The following is a 24129-nucleotide window of genomic DNA, read 5'->3' on the forward strand; positions in this document are numbered from 1 at the left end:
CTTCTCTTGAGAAAGTGGTCAGGCTCTGGAAAAGGCTGCCCAGGGAGGTGGTGGACTTACCATTCCTGGAGATGTTGAAAGGTTTAGATGTTGTACTGAGGGACATAGTTTAGTGGGAAATGTTGTTAGATGGACAATTGGGCTGGACCATCTTAGAAGACTTTTCCAACCTTGATGATTCTGTGATTCTATGATTAAGGTCTGTCACTGAAGGCTCAGTCTTTTCAAGTAACTCACTGAAAAATGCTGGCAGATTTGAGGTGAAGTTGTTAATCTTGTCTGTATGGAAGCAGTCTCTGTTATTTCTATTCTTTTGTAGAAAATGCTTTCTAAATCTTGAGAATGGCTTAGAGTGGTACAACAGAATGCTGGAGTGCAAATATGCTCTGCCAGAGTGTCTAAATGTCAAACATGTAATTCAGCAAGTATACTCTGCTTGTCACTTGAAAACTCTTTCCTTTGTGACTCCTTGATACAGCTTCCTACCTGCTCAAAAATGTAACAAATTTCATACTGAGTTGTTCCTGAGGCCTTCTCATGTAACTGTGACTTGGAAAGAACATAGGGCAATTTTACACTGAGAAAAATTAGACTGCTATTGGTCTGTGGCTTATATCAAGCTCAGGAGACAAGAGGGGCTGTGCTGTAGCAATGGTGGATCATCAAGGAAGGAGTAGCTTTGGGATAGAGATGTTGTGATGAGACTCAGTAGCTTGTCTACAAGCTACGAGGTAGGTTCATAGGTATCAAAGTGTGACCAGTAGTGGTGTGATGTCTTTGGTTTCTTTCAGGCTAAGTGAGGTGTTTCTGTAGTAAAAAACACATGCATTACTATGGTTAGCTCCTTACCCAGTAAAAATAGGTGTAGACTTGTACTGTTAGAGAGGCATTGCTTGTCAGTAAAGAGCTCTTCAACCACTGCTTGTGGTATTTCCTATCCTGACTGAGTTGTGGTGAGCCCAGTGTGGGCCCCGTGACTGCAACAGTAAAGAGGATGGAGAGGAGATCAAAGCACATCAGTCTGTTTTGAAGTGTAAGTTATCTGCCTCGAGCCCTTGATCCTGTGACTGAAAATGAGGGAACACTGTAAGACACGCACTGTAAGACGGATTTATAAAAAGGGAGTATTTGTGGTTCGGAAGCCCTTTTCATGCTTAAAAGATGCTGTTCAAGGGAATAGAAAGGATGTTTTAAGTGGAATAAACTGACAGAGTAAGGTGGAAGTTGCAGTGCTATTTGTCTTTGGTCAAACTTCAGTGAAATCCAAATTAAAGTACTGAGTGTTTCATATGGGTCCCTCTGAGGTCTCCTTGTCAAAAAGTGACAAGTCTTTCAGAGCTACTGCTAAACCAGGAGAGCAGGTATCACTGCACAGGTGGCTGGCTGGAATCCTTAACAATTCAGCTCATCAATTCTGTGAACGGATGTGAAATTAAAAGAAGCAAATTGTAGCCCCTGACTTTTTTTTCTTCTTCCCTTCATCATTAGGCATTATTTCTTAAATACTCCATTATCTCATTACCTCTAATATTTCATTCCTTTATTAAGGAGGAAACAGAAAACACAACAATATAAACAACCTCCCCTTGCTCCTCCCCTTCAGCATCTCCTAATAAACAATACTGGGAGAATTATCTGTGGCAATTAGAGACTCTAATGCGATGGATGGTTAAGATATTTACATGCCATCACACTTGGCTTTCCTTGGTTACTTTTTCTAGTTGCTGCACTGTGAAATAAGCTTTGAATGTGAGATAAGCAGATAAATTTATGGATAAAAGACAGAATGCTGCCATTTTGAAACTCTCCCCTTTGTTGTGTGGTTTACATGAGGATATGAGTTGCCAGGAAAACAGTCAGGATCTGCAGATCACTCATTCATTTGATGGTGCTATTTTAAAGCACGAATCGTGGACTTGAATGTCACCAACATCACACATTTTCCATGTTCTGTTAGATCTTCCTCTGTCTTGCTCATTGTTGTGTAGCTGCCATCTCTTCTCTTTGAAAGAAATTTTCCAAAGTATTTTCATTATATTCATTGCTTTTGAGCCTTTCAGAACTTCTGAGTAATGTACTGCTAAAGACATCAGATTTTCCTTTTTGGACGTTTATTACAGTTGTTTCTAATTTATTATGAATTAATGACTAATTCTCATTATCTTTATTACTTTAATTTTATCTTAGTTCTTCATTATAAAAGTGTAAGGTGAAATCTTGGACTCACTGGAGTCAGAATTTCCTCAGAGGGGATTTGGATTTTGCTAAAGTCTGGTGAGACTTTATGGTGAAATACATGTGGGTGAAATCACTGCTAATGCAGCTGAGCTTAGTCTAAGGAGCTCCATAAATCCTTTTTGCATTTCGGATCAAGGTTTCCTTCCAGTAGGTTTGGGAAACCTAACTGTGAGAAGAAATGCTTATATTCCTTGTAAAGTTAGTTTTGCTTTGCAAGATGTCTGCTTATGGGCACAGTGATATCTGTGTTTGCTGAGTAGGGTACAGACAGAGAAGCCATTTATTTCAGACTTAGGTACCCAGAAAGGACCTACCCATGCTGTTGGCATCATCCTAACTGAACAAGAAGCTGCTCAGCAAAGAGTCTGAATCCACTTCAGGTGCTTAAAAAATGCTCTCCTCTATTTTCAAGAGGGAGATTCTCCACACGTGGTTTAGAGACAGATATAACAGAATCAAAGAGAGCTTTTACAGCTGCTATCAGTGTGGTACCTCTGTTGGGTGAAGTCAAGACTTCAGTTTGTCAGCACAGCAGGCACAACTATCACTTAGAAGTACAACATATTCTGCAACAGGAAGCTTAGCAGTCTCTGACCATGTGCACTTAAATTAAAGCCATTAAACAATAGATTTCAATCTTCCAGGAACTGTAAGTAGTGCATGTTGAACTGAAGAAATAATTAAACTTTAATGAATCCTAGATCTTTTACATTTTTGCATCTTTCCACTGAGTTAACTTTTTATCTTTGCTCATTGTATTCAGAGAGATGTTGAGGTGTACTGACAGCTGATTTCTTCTGCTCTCACTACAGGTGGTTTACGAGCCCAACTACTGTCAATGCTTTTTATAGTGCATCCACCAATCAGATCAGTGAGTATCTGAATTCTGAGCCTACTTTTAAAGTGTCTGTTTGGAAAATGTATGTATCCAGCTTCAGACAATATCTGTACAGTTTGTGTGAATGTGACCGACTATCAGGTGTGATGAAAATCAGAAATGCAGACATGGTAATTCAGCTCTGAGACATCTTTAGTTAGAGGATAGTTTTGGAAAAGCAAGGGCTCCACAAATTGGAATTACTGCTCTTAATGAGATACCCCGTGTCAGCTGAATTGCAGAAACTGCTTACATACACTCTGTCCATTGCAAGTATGAAAGAAAACATTAGCTTAAATCACTTCTATTAGAGTTTATACCATTTTCCATTTTCTATTTGCTGCAGCAAAAAGACGTGTGTGTACAATGCCATAAATAAACAGTAATTTTTGAAGTGACAGGAATTCAGTTCACTAGTATTAGTATATATGCAGAAATAAACATGGTTGGAGAAAACTGTGACACAGACAGAGGGCCTAAGAAGTGATGCCCAGTGGAGTTGTTCAATATTTTCTAATGACAAGGATGGATATCTGTAGGTAACTGCTAATATCTGCTCTTCCCTATTTCTGTAAACAATTTTTTGCCTCCAAATATACATTCTTTTGTGTCTAAGTGAGCTCATTCTTAAAGGAAACATGATAATTACTCAGGTCTTTTGATTAAAATTAGTTTTAGGCCTAGACTGCTCCTCTTTAATTAGAGGACTGCCATCATTAAGCAGCCATGTTTTTGTCTATCACTGAACTCTTGAGGTGGATTTCACTGGGTTGATCAAAGCTCATCTCAAAGTACATCTCGAAAATGAGAGCTGGTTTTCCTGCTAAACTGAGCACCGGCCACCACTGCTCTTTCAGATGTATTGTGTGGATGCAGAGGATACTGTCAGTGCAAAATGAGAGCTGTTGCTGTTACATCTTCGTTAACATGAGATCCTTTCAAGTTTCAGCAGCATTCATCTCTCCCAGCCTCCCCACCACGGCACATTAAAGAAAGCTGCAGTGAGAGGCTGGAACTACTGAAGCTAAATTTCACACTTGCTGTGTCATGAAACAGAGGGCTGTCAAACATAACTTATCTGTCACAGGTGCGGAGATGACTATGTTTTGTGTCAGAACTGCAGACTTTCTCATACTGCTGGTATTCGACCTTGAAGTTTGGATAGTGATGCTCGCTGTTTTTTTAGGACTGTTCCTAAGAAAAAAAGGTTTTAGGTGGCTCTTCCTGAACAAATACTGCATTTACCATAAAAATGGCATGCAATTGGAGGGGAGGCTTGAAGAAAGGCACAGTGCAAGTGGTCTTCCACCAATGACCACTGTGCTTTACAGGAGACATGGCCACTGTGATATATATATAAAACATACTTGGGTCTGAACCTGCTGATAAATATTTGTCACATCACTACCAAGTTCCCATTGATGCTGATGGGAGAGAATTGTGGTGTGTGAGACTGAACTTAGCAATTGCAAGCATACTATTGTGATAAGCTGCATCTTTGGGCAGATCTCACATCCAGGAGCTGTTGTCTTAATAGTGTGCAATACTCAACAGTAATCCACATCAAGTTCTGCAGGAGCTAGTGATGTGCTGTGAAAGGCCTAGCTAAACAGCATCAAAAATGGTCTTAAAAGAAGAAAATCATTTCAGAACAAAAATAGGCATGAGCTCTAGCAAGTTAAAGGTAAAATGGGGCTATAACAAGGCCTCAAAGATTGGAGGAAAGACTTTCTAAGAGTGTAAGAATGAATAATAAAACTTTTTTTTGTATACACTGAAAGAAGAGAGTCCTTAAGTCATATAAATAATCTAATTCTCTGTACTGGAAATATAAGCATGGGATAATATTCTCTCAGGTATTCCAAAAGAACTTAGACAAAAGATGCCAACAACAAGTTTTGGTGTCAGCTTATAAGTTACATTGGCCATTGCACAGGCAGAATAGGTGTGGCAAACGTGAAATACTTTTTTTGCAAAACAGCATCTAGAGAGATTAAAAAAAATTATTCTAGCACCTATGCAAAAGAAAATGACCATAACAAAGAAGAGTATGAACAAACATACAAAATAATAGGGAAGAGTCAGTGTGACTTAATTTTTGCTTTTACTTTAGAAAAGAATCATGCTTCCTTAGTCTATTACAGCTTTTTGGATTGTAAATGAGCTTGAGAAATTATGTTTATTTCTATGGAACAATTTTCATGAGGTTCTTTCCCAGTGTTATTAGAAGTTGTCATGGGACAAGAAAGAAAGTCCTTCCATAAATAATGACTAATCAGAGGTGAGAAAAGGAGTAGGAACAAATCAACTGTTTTCAAAATATTTGGAGAAACATACCACCAGAAGATCTGTGTCGGTCACTTTATTAGGAAACAATCTGAATAAAAGGGTGTTCTCTCCTGAACAAAGGAATAGACAGATAGAAACTGTGATTCAGGAGGACAGATCCCTCTGTTACTGACTGCTGAAAGTAGAACTTTACTAGCAGAACTGCCTCACAGATTCCCAATGCCCTTTTCCTATACCTTTCCCTCCACTGGAACAGCTGGTTGCTGCTGGAGAGCAGAGAACGAGCGAGGTAGGCTCTTTGTCTTCTTGAGTGCAGTTGCTTTTCAGTGGGCAAACTAGATTTTAGTGTGTTCGAGGCCCATCTATATCTGCTCTTGGTAAGTGAATTTACTAAGAAGCGGTATTTGAGAAAACCAAATTTAAAAATGCACAATGCAAAGTGTTTCTGGAAAGAAGCTTCTACATTAACTGGAAAAGTCTCGGTTGCAAAGTTGATTCTAAGAATTAAGATCCCTCAGTTTGGAAACAGAAATGTACTATGTGATATTATCAGCATAACCACAGCAATTCCAAACTCAATTAGCCACTGAGGGCTTCATGAAACAATTTAGAAAAAAGGCACTGTCTGTGCCTTGAACGAAGGATTCTGAAAAGAAGCAGCCGTCAGGGACCTGCAGAAGTGGAGGAGAACATAGCAGTTCTGATCATTTCTAGGAAGATGCTTTTGTTCTGTACAGGGAGGTCTCTGGTGTACTTCTGGCAAGAGGACAATAAATTCTCTTGTCACTATAATCTGTGTTACAGACATACGCGCTACATAAGAAATTGCTGCAATCTTCATACAGTCTTCATATAAGGGCAAGTTGTTAAAGTTTTTAATGGCATCTTGACTACCCAATTGCTTGAAAGAAAAGGTCTTTCTTCACTGAAAGTGAAGTGAAATTAATAGACAGTAGAAACTAGATGACTTAGAAGATGGCTAGATTTGGGAGAATACAGCAAAACGTTGATGTTCAGGGATTGTAATGAATTCTGCAATGCTTCAGTGCAAACACCCTTTATGTTTGCTATTACTTCATTTAATTTCCATTAGCAAACTATTGATAACATGAATGGCCAACAATTGTGTTAATATTTGCAAAGGAGAAATAAGTATCAAGGTAAGATATGCTGCAAAGAACAAATTTATAAAATGTGGTGCATATAATTTATCTTCTTATTAAAGTTTACTTCTGATTTTCTCTATACAAGAGTTCTACTTATTTTCCAGTTCTTTTCCCAAAGTGTCTTAGATGAACAACGATGCATGTTTGTAATAGTTGTTACTTACCTAAATTCTAAATGTAATTTTCTTAGTATTTGCTAGTCGATTTCCCTTCAATTACAGGTACTTAACACAGACAACAGGCACCTATCATTGCCTTTAGATGCCACAGAGGTATCTAAGTACACTTCATATAATCTAAGCAGTGTGAATACTATATTTTTTAATTATGATCACTGGAACACAAAAACACTTTCCCAATGAGAGTGTTTATTTTAATGAGCTCCAGAGCAGTCAATAAATACATGCTGAAAATAGATACAAGTGATGATCAAAGTATGCCAGCATACTTCTGTTGAAGAAAAGGTTTTATTTCATTACAGCACTGAAATATTGGCCCTTGAATATGTGAAGGGTGGAGGAAACTGCTCATTAGACATTTGGTGTATTTAATTTTCTTTCCAAGTGTAGATATACATGTCTCTAGAATATGTAAAAAAAGTAACATTTGTGGGATGTGAACAGTAATGAAAAGTGGATTTACAGTGAACAGAGAAAAATATAAGCAATGCTCTCTATGAGGTATGTGCCTGAACAGATGTATCAGATAATTAAATACTGTTGATAGTATTTCTGTAAGTTTATACCTATGCTTCCGCTAAGTCATCTGCACTTGTACTGTGGTTTTCTAGTGAAAGTCAAGAGGACTCTTTCGAGAGCAGCTTCATTACACTTTAGAGGAAGAAGACGTAATCTAAAATAGAATTTTGAAATTATGTTCAAATAAGTATCCATAGAGAAAACCACAGATGAGAGCTCATATTAGGCAGTAAGTATCATCTTCATAGAAAGTGGCATGTGGATTTTGATGCTGACAGCTGGCTGATGCTGTGAGTTGCAGGGGCAAACTCTTATCTTGCCTATAGACAGGCAAGCATTGGCAAACAGTACATGGTGCTGTGGCCAGCAGAGGATCAGGGGACTCCACGTAGGACCACTTTTTCTTCCCTTAAGAGCTGGGCTAATTGGAAGGTTATTGATGAAGTAGTTTTAAGTGCTCCATTAATTTCTAGAAGGCTAATGAACACAACAGACATGGACTGAATACTTTCTGAGTGCACACTGTTCACAGAATCACAGTCCTGTTATTAAGTAAGCTTTAAGTGTTCTTAAGTGAGCTCGTCTTCATTTTTCCAATTTTCTAATGGCCAGTATTCTCTGTTATTTAATTACAGTCATAGGTGAGATTGTGTATGATCCTTACAGCCATTTCTTATTTCTTCTTCCTAAAATTCTTTAAAATAGCAGTTTTCCTGAGTATTCTATTTTTTTAATCTGAGGAATCTGGAGAGTTGTTGCCTTCAAAAAACATGTTTCTTAGAATTTAGGCCACTGTTATGACAGTGTTTGATCCTAATCACCTTCATATAGGTAGGCCAAAGCTATCTGAGATGCTTTGCAGGACACTGAGATAGGTTGCAAGAGACCTTGTCTCTTCAGGAGTGGCAGAATGCACATCCCAGGAACAACATACAAAGATGTATCAAAAAGCAATGGGAAAAGATTCAGTGTTGAAACACTCCAAGCCTATGGATCCATTTTAAAGAAATATATCCTGCCTTTAATGCTATTTTTAGGTAACTGAATAACACCCTCATGGTTTTCATGTTTAATTCCTTCTGTGTACTCACAATCCTTTGCTCGCTGACCAGCACTTCTGCTTATATCTAATTCATTTAAAGCTCTCAATCTGAATTCATTCAGTGACACTTGAAAAAAAAGGTTACAGATTTTTTAAGCTTGTCTAAGAGCTGCTAGTACAATGATCAGCAGAGAACTCTGTATGCCACACAGCTGTCTCCCACATCTGCTATTTATGTGCTAGAATCACCAGCTTGTAAGAAGTTACTTTAAACAAACCAACTAATTATTGGAAACTGTAAATGCAATGACTTTGAATGAGGCTTCACTAGTTCTTTTCTTAGTTAAAAATATCATGAAATATAAGTGAATAATGCAATTAAGTTATGTAATTTAAATTCATATTTGGATTTGAACTCTGAGTTTCTTCATGATTTGGTGAGCCATCTCAATTGGTTTTAGTTTACTTCATCCATTATGAGTTTGCATAGCTATGGCGAACTATTTGATGAAATGTCATTGTGTCTCTCTGGAGAAGTAACTATTCCCCAGAGTCTCAAGTTGTTCATCTGCACAATATGTATACCATATGGTATATAGCTAGCAAATTGATTCATTAATAGAAGAAAACCAATATAAATCTGAAAAAAAAAAACAAAACCCAAAAACAAACAAACAAAAAACCAAAAACACCACAACAACCACAAAACAAAGCAAAACCAACCAAACAAAAAAAACTAAGTTTCAACTTCTAAATATATTCCTACAAACTTCACAGCACCTTGCTGGGGAGAGATGCTGAAAATTAATATAATGGATAAAGAGTATCTAAATGCATTCACTTAAGTTAAAAGTAGTTCTGTGCAGGTGAATGGCTATGTCAGAGCTTCAAGATAAGCATAAATTCAAAGTGAAGTAGTTAAAGTAAGCCAGATCTGCTCCACTGCTTGAAATGCTCTGATGGTTCAGAGGAATAAGAACAGGAGTAAAATACAGCAAAAAGTCACTTTACAATGTCCAGACAGAGGTTAGAAAAGACAAAGCCTACCTGGAGATGAATCTGGTGAAGAATTCAAAAGAAAGACCTAAAGAAAGTCTAGGGAAAATGTGGGCCCAGTGCCAAGTGGTTCAGGGGACCTGGTGACAAATGAAGAAAGTTTAAGTGCTCAGTCTTCATCACCTCGGTCTTCACTGGCAAGACTGACTTTTGGAAATGTCTGAGATCAGAGGGAAGATCTGAAGCAAGGAGATTCACCCTCTGTGGAGAAGGAGAAGGCTGGGGAATGGTGTCCCTGTTCATGGCAGGGGAGTTGGACTAAATGACCTTTAAGGGTCCCTTGCCACTCAAACTATTCTATGATTCTATAAACAATGCATTTGTATCTCTACCTGAAACACAGACAAGTTCAAATTCACGGTTTGAGCCCATATGTGGGCAAAATAATTTCAAATCCTTACAAGACCTTGATACCCTCTTGATGTGGTGGAAGGCACACGGCCATGTGCCAGGATTGTGTAATCCCTAGATATTATTTATTGGGGATTGCGTTACCTTAGATCATACCTTCCTTACTATGGTCTCATTTCTTCATTTTGCCCACAGTTTTCTCATCTGCCTTTGGGAGTGAGGGGGTTAGTGGGAGTGAGGGAGTTAGTGGACTCTAACACTTCTTTCATTAAATGGTATCTTTTATGAATCCAAAGGACTTTACTGAGATTTGAAGTTTGCAAAGAAGCACTCAATCTAGTGCAGACTACATTGCCAACTCTTACTACCAAATGGTACTTAGCGCAATGATAACCTATAGCAGTCACAAAATGCCTGTGAAAATTACACTTATAGTTCAGGTCATGTGAACCAATTCAGGAAAGAAATTAGCTCAACGAATGAAGATTCAATCCTGTTAGAATATTGCATGTTACAACATGGAACAGGGGAGTGCCATTTACTTACACCAGTGTGCAACAGCCCTGCTCTTGAATAATTCTGTTGGCCTTTGTGTATTTTGTTCTTCTCTAAATTTATGAAACCTTTTCATCAGGATGTGCCCATGATATGTTTTAGAACATGTGTAGTAAATACTCAAAACCCTTCTTTGTGTGCTGGGAGGCAAGAAGAATTAGATAAGGAAAACTTTGTCCTTGACACTGGCAAGATTGTGTTTTATAGCACCGGAAAAGCAATTCATAACATACCTGAAAAAAAAAAAGAACACCCAGCATCCATATAAGCAAGATAAAAAAAGCACTCAGAAAATAAGTTTGAAAATGACACTTTTTTTTTAAACAAATTGCAAATTGGTAGTCAAGGCAGACAGGGAAGGGCAGTGGAAAAAAACAGATGACCAGGAAGGCTTACTGTAACATTTTGTGTGAATTACAATCAGTATAACTTATTTAAAGACTTCGGAAGGAAAGGAAATCTTTTGCCTGAATTCTTATTAAAAAATCCATGTGCTATTTGTCAACAAAACAACTGAATAGGGTCAAATAAATTGAATCTGATTTTACTTTGATCTGAGAGGCCAGGTGATTTCTTGCAGAGAACTTTGTGAAGGTGAAGTAGAGATTACTGAGAAGACTAGTGAATCATCAGAGAATTACTGATGAGGAGATGTCTATGTGGGGTAACCTCAAAAGCAGACGTAAGTCCATGCTTTGCAGATGGGAATTTCTCATGCAAGGCACTGGATTCTACATTTGGTCCCATATAAACTACAGTTTTCACCAGCATTTGAAAACTTTGAGTATAGATATCTGCTTTATTTATCAACTTGTTTAATTGTTACTGTGTTCAACTCATTTGTCTTCAGAATAATGTCTCTGAAGTGTCACCTAGGAATTAGAAATAGAACTGTGACTTTGATCAAAGAACTGTATTTACATTTTATTTCATTTACCCATAACTGAAAAAGCAGCCAGGTAATCCTGTAGCCAGACTGGTTCTACAGCCTTGATTGCCTACAGCTCTGCTTTACAGAAGTGCTCAAGTTCCTTTACCTTTGACTTTCCTAGATTATAATTAAGCTGACATTTTATCATTTCCTTATATCTCTTGCAGCATAGAATCCTCTCTAAGCTAAGTCTCCTAATTCTTGTTGTATTTTGCCATATATTCTTGATCGATATGTCAACATATCTGAAGACAATCAACTTTCTTGTGTTTGTTTTCACATAGTTGTTTATTGACAGAACACATACACAAATGCACACATGTGCCATGGCCAAAAATAAAGTTCTTGCAATGTAGCATGTAGCTGTCATTGAGGTCTTAAAGGAGAGAGATCTCTTCTTCTCAAACATCTTCTCCATCATGTTCTGAAAATACCACCTGAGGGAAAGCTTGTCTAGTAAAACCTTCTGAAATTGAAAAAATAGAGGTCATAAACCCAAACTTAGATACTGTTATTCAGCTGTATAAACCTCACAATTATAATTTTTTGCTATTACAGGATTCCCAGCAGGAGAACTGCAAAAGCCCTTCTTCTGGGGAACAGAGTATCCTAGGTAAGTACTCTACCAGGGAACCTCTTATACCTGGAAATGGGGAAAAATAGGTAAAGGTATTAGAAATGCATATAAACAAAGGGGAGACCATAGAGAAAAAAGCTATCCTTCTGAAGACAGCCAATAGGTTGAGCATGGTTATACTGTAAGTGTGCAAAGAGCTCACTCCTTGGCTTATGTGTTCTTCCCTTATGTACCCCGATTTCACTATTGAAAAACCAGACTTGCAAAACTACTGCTCTGTGCAATAACTTTTCTTGGGAGCAGAATGTGTTGCTGTTGTCTTAAACTGATGACTGATTTCTCACAGGAATTGCTAATTAAGTGCACCTGAGTGGAAGTGTTTCACTGCTATAGGATGCAGATGCAGCAGTGTGCACATGGCAGGTATTAAAAGGAATGGTAAATCAAGTAACTAACACTTCTTGAACAGAACTGAATACCCTGAGAAGCCTTTTATTATCAGTTTATTGCTCCATTTCTGCTAATATCTAAGATTAACAGTAAGTCTTCTTCTGTGTTTGCTAAAGTGCAGAAGAAAATCTCCATGTGTATAAGCGATTGCCTAAGAAGAACCCATGTGCTTCTATAGCTGAGGGAGACTAATTATAAGTCATATATATTTAATTTTGAAAAATGACTGCTTCAATGCAGTCCAATATCTTCCTATTTTAGGGAAGGATCAGACCAAGAAGAAGTCTCTGACAGCAGTTTCTGAAAGTTATTTTGCAGTTATACAAAGTCAATTATTACTGAAACATATCTTTCACATATCTTTGCTAAATAAAATAAAATAAAACTTCTAAAACATTTTGAATTTGACATCTTCTAGCCTGGTTGTGTCCATGTAAACAGGAAGTTTTGCAGTATATGTAGAGAGAAGCATTCAATCTAGGATCAAATGAATTTGTATCCATGGAGAATTCTTATGAACCAGATGTCTTCGTAAGTGTTAACTGGGGATAGAGAGAAGCACTTTCTAGTTAAGGAGAACTTATCTTCTGCTGTGGTTATTGCAGACCTTTTTCCAGCTTTACTTTTTGAAGAGGTTTTTCTGTACCCTGACCTTCTGTTACATCAGTAGAATTGAGATTCTTTCAAAGAATTGTATTTTGCTCATTTTTCTTCTTAAAGGTTACCTTAGCTTAAATTGGTTTTGCTTGAGTACATATCAAAATGAAATTTAGTAAACAAATGTAGCTGTTTAATATCAGACAACAGATTGCTTTTGTCCTTGAAATATTCCAGATCTGTCTTCTGTCTGCTTAAAAGAAATAGTACATAGCACTAGAACAACAACAACAACAACAACAAAACCATCAAAAGGTCATCAGCACTTGCTGGAAAACGTATTTAGCAAATATTTAACATTTAGTGCAGTTTTAGTGTCCAGTTTCAGCATAAGCACTATAAAAGAGCTGCATCTATTTGCATAAAAGGAAGTTAAATTGTCACTTTAGATCTGGGTACCCAAAATAAAATGCTATTCAAATGTCATTATTCATAGTTATGAGCCTTCTGTGCCAGATATATTGAAATATATTGAAAGGAAAACTGCTTTAGCAGGTGGGGATGGACTGGATATCTCCCGAGGTTCTCTTCTAATCTCTATGATTCTGTGATTATGTGAAATAGAGACATCAGGCTGAGGCAGTAACTTCCTTATAGCTCTCAGAGCCTCTCCAGTCCCAGAACGTTCCCCTCCAATATGGTACCTGTTGAGCTTCATCTAAGCCTCTCCATCTCTGTCTGGCTATATCCCAAAAGTGAAGACTGTGAGTGGACCTGGGAACTCTTTTTACAAAACTGTTGTTGAGCTGGACAAAATTCTGAAGGGGGCTCATAGAAAGAAAGGACAAAATTCATTTCAAACCTCAACACATCTTTTGGGGCTGGGGAAAGCCCTAGGTGTTTCTGGGCACTGGTCTGCTGCTTTTGCCTGCCATCTATCACTGAATAAGATGCGATTAGTAACAGGGCTCATTGGTTCTTCTTGACCTCTTTTCGGGTTTCATGACATCCTTCAGCTTCCAAAGATCGCATGTAACTACTCTACTTCAGATGTGGAAAATGAGTCTCTAATTAGCACATTTACTACAGATCATTATCACTGTGTGCTACACATTGTGTAATTGTGTAATTTTAACCAGCATTTTTTAATGAAAGTTCACAATAGTAGTGGGGGAAAAAACAGTAGGGAAGATTTTATCACATGAAAATTACCTTCCAGGAAAGAAAAAAAAAAGTGAAGAATTGCCATGGGAGTAGGGAGAATTGAATCACATAATACTTTCTGGGTATGACTGAGATGAGCAATTAGTGTGCTATGGATCATTAGGTCCAGTAATAACATGTTACTTCAAACTCCTCAACCTTTCTTCTGTTTCAATACAATCTGTTAGAAATATTTTAAGCTACTTTGAAGTATGGCATCTCTATATCCAAAATAATTCAAATCACAAGGAACAACTTAACAAATGAAAGACGCATTTAGTAGAAAACTCTCCCCTCCCCCATTATCCACTGCATTTGATATTAGACAACTGGACCTTTCATCCCTATTTCTTCAAGTTGCATGTTTAATCTAGTATAACAAGGAATTTTTATTTTTTTGTCAATCAGGAATACAAAATATTTTGGCTTATTCTTGTTTTCCTGTGCATTAGATGTAACTGCAGACCATGTCTTTTCCTATGCAGGTGTACAGAAATTGTATAACTTTTTCTTTGAAAACTGAAAGGAGATACATTTAATGCTTTGCAAAGTTGATAATTTGCAACTCTGTTTGTTGCATGCCAATGAAGAGCGATTTAAGCTGACATTACAAAAGCCCTCTGTAGTGCTTGATCTATGTTTGTTTTTTTTCGTGACTGCACGAAGAGAATAATTCCACGTATAACACTGTTCTGGTCTCAGAATATAATTCATGCAATCAGCTGAAGGAGACATTCTGAACATTACTGAAGGAGACATTCAAATAGAAGAGATTTGGTTAGTAGAGTGAACCACCACAATGCTTTTTAAAATTTGATGTTTAAGATTGTTTTTAAAGAAAGAAGAGTTTGACCTTCAGACTTTCAACAATATTAAGTCAAAATTGTGCAGCATGATTTTTAGTCCTATTTCCACTCACCCCTCACAATTTTAGTATTGATCTTTCCCGACATAGAGAACTGTTTGATCTCTTATCTTCTGTACTTTGATGTTCATGAGTATAGATACTATCTGAGGAAACTTCTTTGTATTGCAGGTCGTTAAGTTACGGTGCCATAGGAGTAATTGTTGGCCATGAATTTACTCATGGATTTGATAGTAATGGTGAGTGTTGTCCATATGTCAGTAACTTTTATTTTTCTTATGGAGTTGACAGATTTGTGAAAATGCCAGAAAGATCATTTGTGTATGCTTTAGCTCTTTCATTATTTCTTCTTAACAGTGCTGAATTTTCTGAAAAGAATTAAGGTTCTGCTGCATTGTTCAAGCTGATAAATTCCCTATATATATAATTTATGTAATGGGAAGCTAAGAACCTGGCCAACGGGCAGTAGTTTGCCCTGAGAAGAAAATCTTAGGTTCTTGCTCTGACTGGCTGGAGATGAGATGAGATGCTCTCCTAAAAATGAGATAGAGCAAGGACCCAAGGCTGAATTTTCCATGAGTCACTGCTGTAACCACCGGTCTACGGCATGAGACATATGTATTCTTGCTTTCTTACTCTCATATATGTAGTTCAGATGTTCTGGTTCTGCTCCAAACCCAAAATGGAAATTTCAGAAGTTCCCATGACACAGATTTTTTTATTTTATTTTATTCTGCTCGTCAAGTGTTTAACTTTTGCTTAGTAGTAACTAGTAGTAACTAGCAGTAACTAGTAACACTAGCAAAGAATGACTTGAGCTGGCATTACAGAAGCCCACTGCAGCCTTTAATCTATGTTCTTTTTCATGACTGCGCTAAGACAATATTAGAGAATAGACTAGTCATTATCAGGTTTGCAGAATCAAAGGTCAAGGAAGAAAAACACAATTATATTTACAAGAAAGCTCTTATATAATTTTAAAACATGCTATAGAACTCATTAATAATTACTATTTTTTTCTAAAACTGAAGAATAGAATAACAAATAGAATCCGTGCTGTTTACTACTAAGTTGACTGAAAACAAGATTTTGCCTGCTGATTTTAACTATTTTGTATATCACTCATTCCTGTGCAAGTGCTGGATTCCAAAACTGGGAAAGAATGTTTTACTTGTTAGTTTTTGTTTTTATTGTTTTTGTTTGCTTGCTTTTGTTTTGCTTTGCTTTTTTGCTAAAAAGCTTGTTTTCTTTCTTTAATTTGAAGGTCGGAAATATGACAAAAATGGAAACTTAGACCCTTGGTGGACAACTGGCTCTGAAGAAAAATTTAAAGAGAAAACAAAATGCATGATTAATCAATACAACAATTACTACTGGAAGAAAGCTAGCTTACATGTATGTAAAACACCAGTGATTGAAAGCACTGGTTTATTTTATTTCGTTTTTTTTCCTTAAGCTATCTGTTCATAAATGCAAACATACTGAGATATTGGCTACTGCCTTCCTTTCTCACAACAAATCATTTTCTAAAGTGAATTACTGTGATCAAAATTGTCTGTCAGATTTGATTAGCCCAGTCAAATACCAGTACCCTTACACTGGTGACAGGGCTAAAAAGTTTCTCCCTATCACATCACATTGGAAACAGAGGCAAGAAGATGAAGCCACTCAGCAGAGCTGGTCTAATTTCTGTGAGCATGTTGATTGTCTTCCAAAGATGAGATCAGTAATGAAAACTGAGCAGCCACTCTTTTTAGAAAGAAGAATATAATAGCAAGTATTATATACTCCTTTAGAAATTCTTGTTATTTGTTACAGCTTTAGAAGAAGTTACATAAACCCTACTTTATGTCACATTCAACTCTTACAGTTTCTTTCATGTGTGCACACAGACCCAAATGTAGGGAGTACTATAGCAGAAACTCACAAAAAATGATTAAGAAAGGAAGTGCAAGGAAATTGTTTCTGTTTCATTGTCTGTCAGAGATACAGTCTTCTCTGAAAACGAGCAACTTATGTAAGTGTCCCAGATGATGGATAAACAGGATAAATTCTAGGCCTTTTGAAATCAATCGCTAGAATTCCAGTAACGTTGCCTGGGGCATGATTTTAATCTTTATTTTCAGGATAAAACACATTTTCGCCCCTCTACTCAATATCATCACCTCTACTTACATTCCAGAAGCATAAATGCAATAAATTCTTTGCCTTTCAAGAACTGAGATGTTGTACTGAATGCTTAGCAATATTTTTAATACTTTCCCCAGGCTGTTTGTATTAGTCTCAGAGGCAATGAGACCATACTGTAGTCCAATTTGAAGTCCATCAACTGAGAGCTGAAATAGCTCATGTAAGGTAACTTGCAAATAAAAATTCTCAGGCTTGCTCCTGAATATCAATAGGAAAAGAACTATCAATACAAAAATATCACTTAGAGGTCATCCAAATCTTCCCAGAGAAAATGACTGTCACTATAATGCTCCTGTCTTTGGCTCAGCCGTCAGCCTTATTTTCTACAGGTTCCTCTTGGTGTATAGCTGAATTTTTTGCACCACCACCTTGGAAGCTGGTGGATGGGCTTACAGAGAGATTCTGTTAGCCACAGCCTCACTGTCTGGAAGGTTGTTTTCTCCTATTTCTGTGAAATAACCTATAGCATGTTTTAGAGGACAGAAAAAAAAAATCTTGATATTTTCTGCTGTGTTTTATAGATTCTGAATGAAGAGGTATGCATGCAAAGGGCTTTTTTTCCTGCCAGTTATTTACATCAATATTCATATATTCTGCAGGTTTTTTACTCCTGTATTGTACATTTTAAATATTTTACATGAATCAAGAAACCTATTTACTCTTCTTCCTTCTCATTCAGTTTACAATAAAAATGTCTCCAGAAAAGAAGAGTAATGAAAGAAAAAGTGGATATAGAAATAGCTTCAGAGTGCAGTAATGACATAAAGTCATCTGATTAAATAAAAAACTTATCTTGGTCCCTGAGCCCTGTCATGAACTGTCTATACACTGTAGTCTCAGATACCTGATCCAGAGCTGCCTGAGATCAACAAAAAGACTTCTTCCACTTATTAAAATGACCTTTGGCTCACATGCCGCTGCAAGATTGCTCTCATCTTATGCTCTAAATCAGTCTACTTCACAAGATCACGGAAAGAAAAGTGTACAAGGATGTAGGCCAGAAAAAAAAAAAAAAAAAAGAAAAGAAAAAAAAGAAAGAAAAAAAAAGAATTTATATATTTGCATATTCCCTGGTGCCTTTTCTCCTTATTATCTCTCTCCCATCTCCACTCCAGCCTTCTGGATGGATGGACAACAAGTAGGAAAGGAGCTGCACTTTCCACTTCTGCTTCCATTTCCCCTTGTTATATCCTTACCAGTTGCCAAGCATGATGCCTTGGTTCTGGCCTGGGTGCTTGCCTGCATAAAGTGGTGATGCTGTATTCATGTACTCTGACATGCCATGGACTCACTGACTTTTTCTACCCCATTTTCTTCTCTTCTGCAAACATGAAACAAAGCTGGTTACTGAACCCATCCCCTCTACACTCATCCCCTGAGGCATGGGAGAGGCATGGGAGATTTACAGGCAAGCATTGACCTTCAGTGCTTAGCTCAAAACTGTCCTCAATTATATTGTTCATTTTAGGCACAGTAGAGAGTAAAACTGCTTAATTACAAATACAGCCTGGTAGCACCAAGACCCTCTCTGCTGGGTGATCAGAAGTAATGCTGCCCTTGCAGAAATGAGGAGCTCTTCATGATGTTACTGCATTTTTTCATACCAGGAGACTGACTTTTTCAGAAAGTTCAGATACTCAGAATATATTCTTGTTTCCATTACCTTTGCTCTTGGAATGAATAATGCGGAAAGCAGGATGAATCTTCTTTACAGATATTTTTGGAGCACCGAAAATACTATCAATTTCAATTCAGTCTCTGACAGCTATTTTAATTATGCTATTTTATGTTATGACTTAGAAGTTATTTTAGCATTCCAGTAGTATATAAAATTTATGTAAAGAAACAAACATAACCTCTTAGATAAAAGTTTAAGAAAGGGGCTACTGGATCTCATGTGTAACCAGAGAAAAACAGTCATTGGAGTAAATTAATTGATGCTCAGACCAAAGACCAGGAATGGGATTTTTATGTGCATCTCCTACATTTTGTGCTGTAGAGATCTTGGCCCTGAGTCAGGATAACTCTTCACAAATAATTATCTACCGACAGTATTCACATTTAAAACCAGTTTTTTTAACTCGAGATATGGTGCTTGAAACTGTCTGAAGTTGTTCTTGCCTTCCTTTATTTTTTACTCTGTCTCTTGAAGTTGATCAAGAAGGAAGTTCAGAAACAGGTCAAATGATGGATGTCCTTTCATTCTGCTAGGTAAATGGCAAGAGGACCTTGGCAGAAAACATTGCAGATAATGGAGGTTTGCGAGAAGCTTTCAGAGTAAGTACATGAAAAATATGTGGAACACATTATTTGAAAAGAACAGAGAAAGTTATACCCATGTCACTGAAGGGCACTTAGTACATCTCTTTCTAATCAGGCATACAGGAGATGGATTAGAGAAAAGAGAGGAGGAGAAGAGGAGCCTTTACTGCCAGGCCTTGACTTCACGCACAACCAGCTTTTCTTTCTCAGTTATGCTCATGTGAGTAGTACAAATGTTTTTAAGAACCCATCTATGGATGGCACAGACTCCTTTGCTTCAACAATCTATACCAATCAGACTCTGAATTTTAAGGGTATGCTTAAGTTTTTCTTCTGCTTTGTACAGTGTTTTCTCATTGCAGTTCTCTTCCTTCTTGCTGCTCCCTGCAGTGCAAAGATTATTTTGCACATATTGTCTCTTCAACCTCTTTCGATATTAGCATCCTGCTTTTCTAGTGCTTACAATATGCAGCATTTTATCACTGCTTTCCACCAGTAGTTTATCCAACACAAATTCCTGGTGCAAGTGTACTACCACCATTTATTACTGAGCATGTTGTTCAGTGAAACTAAGCAGGAATGTGGAAAGTCTTTGTGGTATTTTTTTTTCCCCACATCTTTGTTTACTGTACACTAAATGCACAGTGGTATAACTTTGATAGAGGATGTGTTTTTAAGAGCATGAGTAGAGCAAAGGAGAGAATCAGAAGTGATTTATTTGTTTAAAAGAATTGGATCAACTCCTTGAATGAGGAGTAAAAGCTGAGCTAAAAAATTGCACTAGCCACCAGAATGAATGAATCATCTGAAATTAAAAAACAGGACTCAATGCAACCAGTGTCAGTCTTGAACCAACCCAGCTGAAAATCACTTCTCCTATGTCAAGAGTCAGAGTAGCAGTGTACATACAGGTCTACGACCACTTAGGTTTGATGGTATTAACTGATAAAAGGACTGTGTTTGGGTATTTTATATTGAAGTTCATATATCCCATGGTTGGTCTGGCTTAAAGGATTTTGTTGATGGTAAACACTGATCAGTGGGGACTTAGCTAAAGTAAAGGCTGGTAAATTGAGTTTTTCAATGCATAAGAGCGTAAGAGTGATCATTCAGCTGTGCTAATAGTTTCTTTACCTTGCTTAGTGGCTGGTTACCTTTGCGCCAAATGTTCTATTAGGAATTGGGAACTGGAGACCACTGATAGAAAGTTGAAGGAAATGTCATTTCAAAAGAAACCACCATTTCAATATGGGACAAATGTCAGGTAATACAGATGCAATTCTAGAGATGAGAAGCATCATTACATGCACCTTTGTGCATTACGTGGGTTTGAAAAAAAAAAATATACTTAGTAATTATTAAAATGTGAGGTGCTCCCATATCTGAAAAGCTGAAAAGCAAACTGCAATTAAGAGTATCTCAAAAACAGAGAAACGGCAAAGTGCTTATGGCTAGATGGTGGGAATGAGTGGGTGGAAAATAACAGCAGGTGGAGACTGGATCCATTAAGGGATTTCAAAAACAGGGGAATATATCAGGAGAGCAAAGAAAAGGTAAAACAAAAATAAGAGTTAATGATGTCTTTCCATTTTGCACATTCTGTAAGTAACAAGCATACTGAAAACTGACATTACATTCTGCTTTACTTACAAATTTACCCCATATAATATGCCTATTTCTTCTTTTTATCTTTTATTAGGTAAGATGCAACTCGTTCAGATCAGAGTCTGCAAGAGAACAAATATATATTGGAGCTCACAGCCCTCCTATGTTCAGGTAGTGCAAATAATGTATTCACTTAGTATATATACAGAATCAATCACTGCAGCACACAAATGCAGAAATTTAGCATGTTAAGAGGAGTTTAAGAGCAAACAAAATCAGACTGTGCTTCTAGTCTAGACTGAAAGTCAAGTGTTTTTATTAGCTTATATTCTGCTATTACAAATATTCTGTAAAAATGAGAAGCTTGCATCTACCTTCTTTGAACCAGAATAATCATTTGAACCAGAATAATCATAGCATTTGAACCAGAATAATCTCTGATCCTTGTGTCATTCTATAATCAAGCCCTGAATATAGGAAATGTCTTTTCTATCACTTTTCTTTTCCTATGCAATTCTAGATCAGAAAACAATGAATATTAGGAAGATTCTTGATTTAATCTGCCTGAGTTGAGTAAAAGTTTTCAAAAGAGTGCCTTGAATTACATTGATAATATACAGGTAGAAATGCAAAGCAAAACATGCTCTATAGGTTCAGCTCAGGATTAAGTTCAGCTCTTCAGTTGTCCTTCAAGAGACACAATTCTTGAAAGAGCTGCAGTTATCCAGCTTAACAGCTTGCCCATGGTGCCCATCTTTGCCCATGGTGCCTTCAACAGGTTCTCATGATCACTGAACATCAAGAAGAGGCTTAAAGACTACATAAGAATTATGAAGCCATTTTATTTCTCTGCATCTCCACAGTTTGCATAACCAACAGCAAGTTGTTTCTGCTGAGATTAATGCCTAACTACAAACTGTGTCTTTGCCCTCAGTCATGTGGCTATGTTACTTCTTTATTTGGGGGAAAGATGTTAATTCCACACACTGATATATAGTGAAAGCATCTCCAGTACAGTGGATTTCTGGAAATTCCTACCATTTTCTACTGACAAAAAAAGGAACTGGGATATGAGTATCCTTTGCCCCAGTTCTCTCTTGGTAAAGGAAAAATAGCAACACTGCCTTCACATGGGAACTGTGAGATTGCTTCACAGACTGAAAGGGACAGGTAGTCTAATATATTCCCTAGACACAGTCGCATCTAAGTTGGAGATATAAACACTGTATATGTAGCACATCTTGGGGTACTTGTCAACAAGAATGAGTTAAGAAATAATGAAACTACGAACTTGTTAACAAGAATTTAATATAAGGTAGCACTGCAGATGACAGTGCTTGCTCTTGGCAGACTTCTTTACTTCACATTTGCACTATTGCACCTTTGTAATCCTTGCCACTTTAGTTAAGGTAAAACAAATGTGATATACAGATCTGCATGCCTTTTAACAATTGAAAAATGCTTCACATCAGTGAGAACTGAAATATCGAGCTGATCTTCAGCCTACAGAGTGGTATTTTCTATAATTCCCACACAATCAACTTTCGGTAAAATAACTATTTCTTGGCTTTTAGAGACCTCAGATTTATTTACCTTTCAGTAGATACTGAATCATCAGGTAGCTACATTCCCATGAGATAGTACAAATCATAAAATATAAAGGGGAGCCTGAGGATAAGGCATTCATGAGGAAAAATTCATATTTAGCTGAAGGAATCAAGTTATGGAAGAAAATTACAGAGATGATCAGATGAATTTTGAGTCAGAAAGTATAGACAAATCTTTCTCTTAGTTTTTATGTGAGATACTCAGAATACTTCCATTTCAGACTCAGAGAAACCTTGGTGCTTGTCTCTTCTTCCAAATTATATCAACTGTGCTAGTATTATCCACTTGCCCCAAGTTCCTTCATTTATGTCACAAGACCACTGTGACCACAACAGCAGTATAGCATCTTTCCAAATTGACAATTCTTGCTATCCAAAAAAGCCCAAACAACCCTTTGCAAATAAATATAAAATGTAATCATGTAAGAAGATAGAAATAAATATGTATCTTCAGCATAGATGTGTGCATCTGAGCTAGTCACCCCCACTTCTCTTCATGCTCCAAAAAGAATGGGCATTTGGAAGGTATATCTTACCATTTTGAAAATAAAAAAAGCTACATTAAATGGCTCTGCAAGTGAGCCTTTCTGTTGGCAGTCAAGGAAGCCCAGAGTGATCCTTTCAGGGGAAGGTGTCTGCTGCAGTTCAATGGAATGAAATCCAGACAGCCCACTTCTGATCCCATGACTAATGTGTGGCAGTGTCAAACCATGTGCAGGAAAGTCACATTTACGGGCACATAAAGATTCTGGTTTTATATGTTTTTATTTGGCAGATTTTCAGTATTAGCCTTTACTTAACTTGTTTTGAACTGAAGTTTCAAAGTGAAGTCTACAGTGTTCTTGGAATAATACCCACCAGGTTCAGTAGCAGTTATGGATAAGAAGCTCTTGCTTTTACAGTCCCTGAATATGTAGTATTTGTGATGTTTTTATGGTAAAGCTGTTCCCCCATACACATTTTGTAATTCTCCCTACAAAACTGACCTTCAGATATTTTGCACCAGCTGACTGCAAATTTTTATACCCACAGAAAGTCTAATCAATGTAATAAGAATGTAATCAATGTAATAAGAATGTTTTCTACCTTGCTGAGCTATCCTGAGAAGCTGGTTGTCCGAAATGGAGAAAAATGCCTTCCCAGTGCATAGCAAAGAGTAAGAAATGCATACAATTAGTATCTCAGTAGATACTTTTCTGCTTTTAGCTCAGGATGCTGTTTACTTTTGTACCATTTCAAATTTAAGGTTAATAAATTCCAAGATGCTTAAAAGCATGCAAAAAAAAAAATAAAAAAAAAATCAACAAACAACACAATCCCAATCTAGTAATGGTAAAATAATCATTTCTGACAGCATGAAATAAAACAGATGTGGAAGAAAGAGCCAAGGATGACTGCATACAAAGAAAAAGCACTTCACTTGTACCTGAAAGTGTCAATCTGCAATGCAGGCACATTGTTTGGCTTGTGTGAGGTGAAGAGGCACTGTTCTTTTAGCAACATGCCATTGTGGGATGGAAGCAAGAGAGCTTGGGAGCCAGGGTGGAAGCCTCAGAAAATGAATTTCCAG

General features: G+C 37.1%; 1 protein-coding gene across 1 annotated transcript in view; it reads left to right on the plus strand.

The window, feature by feature from the left end:
• The window catches only part of PHEX (phosphate regulating endopeptidase X-linked), a 95978-nt gene that overhangs the window by 67467 nt on the left and 4382 nt on the right, over positions 1 to 24129 (plus strand). Inside the window, exons 15-21 of the mRNA XM_052673751.1 lie at positions 3051 to 3109; positions 11762 to 11816; positions 15067 to 15134; positions 16160 to 16290; positions 19297 to 19362; positions 19463 to 19567; positions 21047 to 21123. Of these exons, the coding sequence (XP_052529711.1) occupies positions 3051 to 3109; positions 11762 to 11816; positions 15067 to 15134; positions 16160 to 16290; positions 19297 to 19362; positions 19463 to 19567; positions 21047 to 21123 (561 nt within the window). The remainder of the gene's footprint in view (positions 1 to 3050; positions 3110 to 11761; positions 11817 to 15066; positions 15135 to 16159; positions 16291 to 19296; positions 19363 to 19462; positions 19568 to 21046; positions 21124 to 24129) is intronic.

This window comes from Tympanuchus pallidicinctus, unplaced genomic scaffold, assembly GCF_026119805.1.
Source record: "Tympanuchus pallidicinctus isolate F22 unplaced genomic scaffold, pur_lepc_1.0 scaffold14, whole genome shotgun sequence".
Lineage (NCBI taxonomy): Eukaryota > Metazoa > Chordata > Aves > Galliformes > Phasianidae > Tympanuchus > Tympanuchus pallidicinctus.